Source organism: Sinocyclocheilus anshuiensis, unplaced genomic scaffold (genome assembly GCF_001515605.1).
Source record: "Sinocyclocheilus anshuiensis isolate Anshui unplaced genomic scaffold, SAMN03320099.WGS_v1.1 C31792047, whole genome shotgun sequence".
In the NCBI taxonomy this organism is placed as follows: domain Eukaryota; kingdom Metazoa; phylum Chordata; class Actinopteri; order Cypriniformes; family Cyprinidae; genus Sinocyclocheilus; species Sinocyclocheilus anshuiensis.
Genome location: NW_015604451.1, coordinates 1 through 510, shown reverse-complemented (window position 1 = coordinate 510; position 510 = coordinate 1). Strand labels below are relative to the sequence as shown.

General features: G+C 48.4%; 1 protein-coding gene across 1 annotated transcript; it reads left to right on the top strand.

The window, feature by feature from the left end:
* The first annotated feature begins 73 nt into the window (after positions 1–73).
* LOC107682180 (nicastrin-like) lies at positions 74–422 on the top strand. The gene is made up of 2 exons (XM_016478513.1): positions 74–217; positions 285–422. Exons 1-2 carry the CDS (start codon positions 99–101, stop codon positions 415–417), a joined length of 252 nt encoding a protein of 83 aa, XP_016333999.1. The 5' UTR covers positions 74–98; the 3' UTR covers positions 418–422.
* The last annotated feature ends 88 nt before the right edge of the window (positions 423–510 follow it).

Here is a 510-nt window from a genome sequence, read left to right as displayed (position 1 = left end):
ACAATAATCGTACCAACAAAATCTATAATCGTTGCATCCCTAATGTCAAACTGTGTGTTAGGATCGCTGTGATGTGTTTGATTCGTCTCTCAGCCTCTATGTCAGGAGATACAGGAGTCCTCCATGTGCTGGAGACAGAATCAGATCTGGACTGGATTCTCAGCTCAGGACCACATCCTCCGTACATAGTGATCATGGAGACGGCCTTCTTCAACAGGTGCTGTAACACCTGTGTATGTGTGTGTCTTTCTCTGTGTGTCTGATCTGATGTGTTTCTCCTGCAGGTCGGTCATGATGAGGATGAAGAGCTCGTCCAGAGTGGCTGGAGTCGCTGTGATCGTCTCAAAAACAGGCCTTGCTGATAATTTCTCACCTCACACGACCTGCCCCAACCAGAACACAGGTGTGTGTGAGTGAGAGAGTGAGAGTGTGAGTGTGAGAGAGAGTGTGAGTGAGTGTGAGTGAGAGTGTGTGTGAGAGAGAGTGTGAGTGTGAGTGTGAGTGTGTGTG

Excerpts from the sequence above, each read along its gene's own strand:
- LOC107682180 (XM_016478513.1), top strand. The coding sequence starts at position 99 with ATGTCAGGAGATACAGGAGTCCTCCATGTGCTGGAGACAGAATCAGAT. Across the intron at positions 218-284 it reads GAGACGGCCTTCTTCAACAG|GTCGGTCATGATGAGGATGA; the intron begins GTGCTGTAACAC and ends TTTCTCCTGCAG.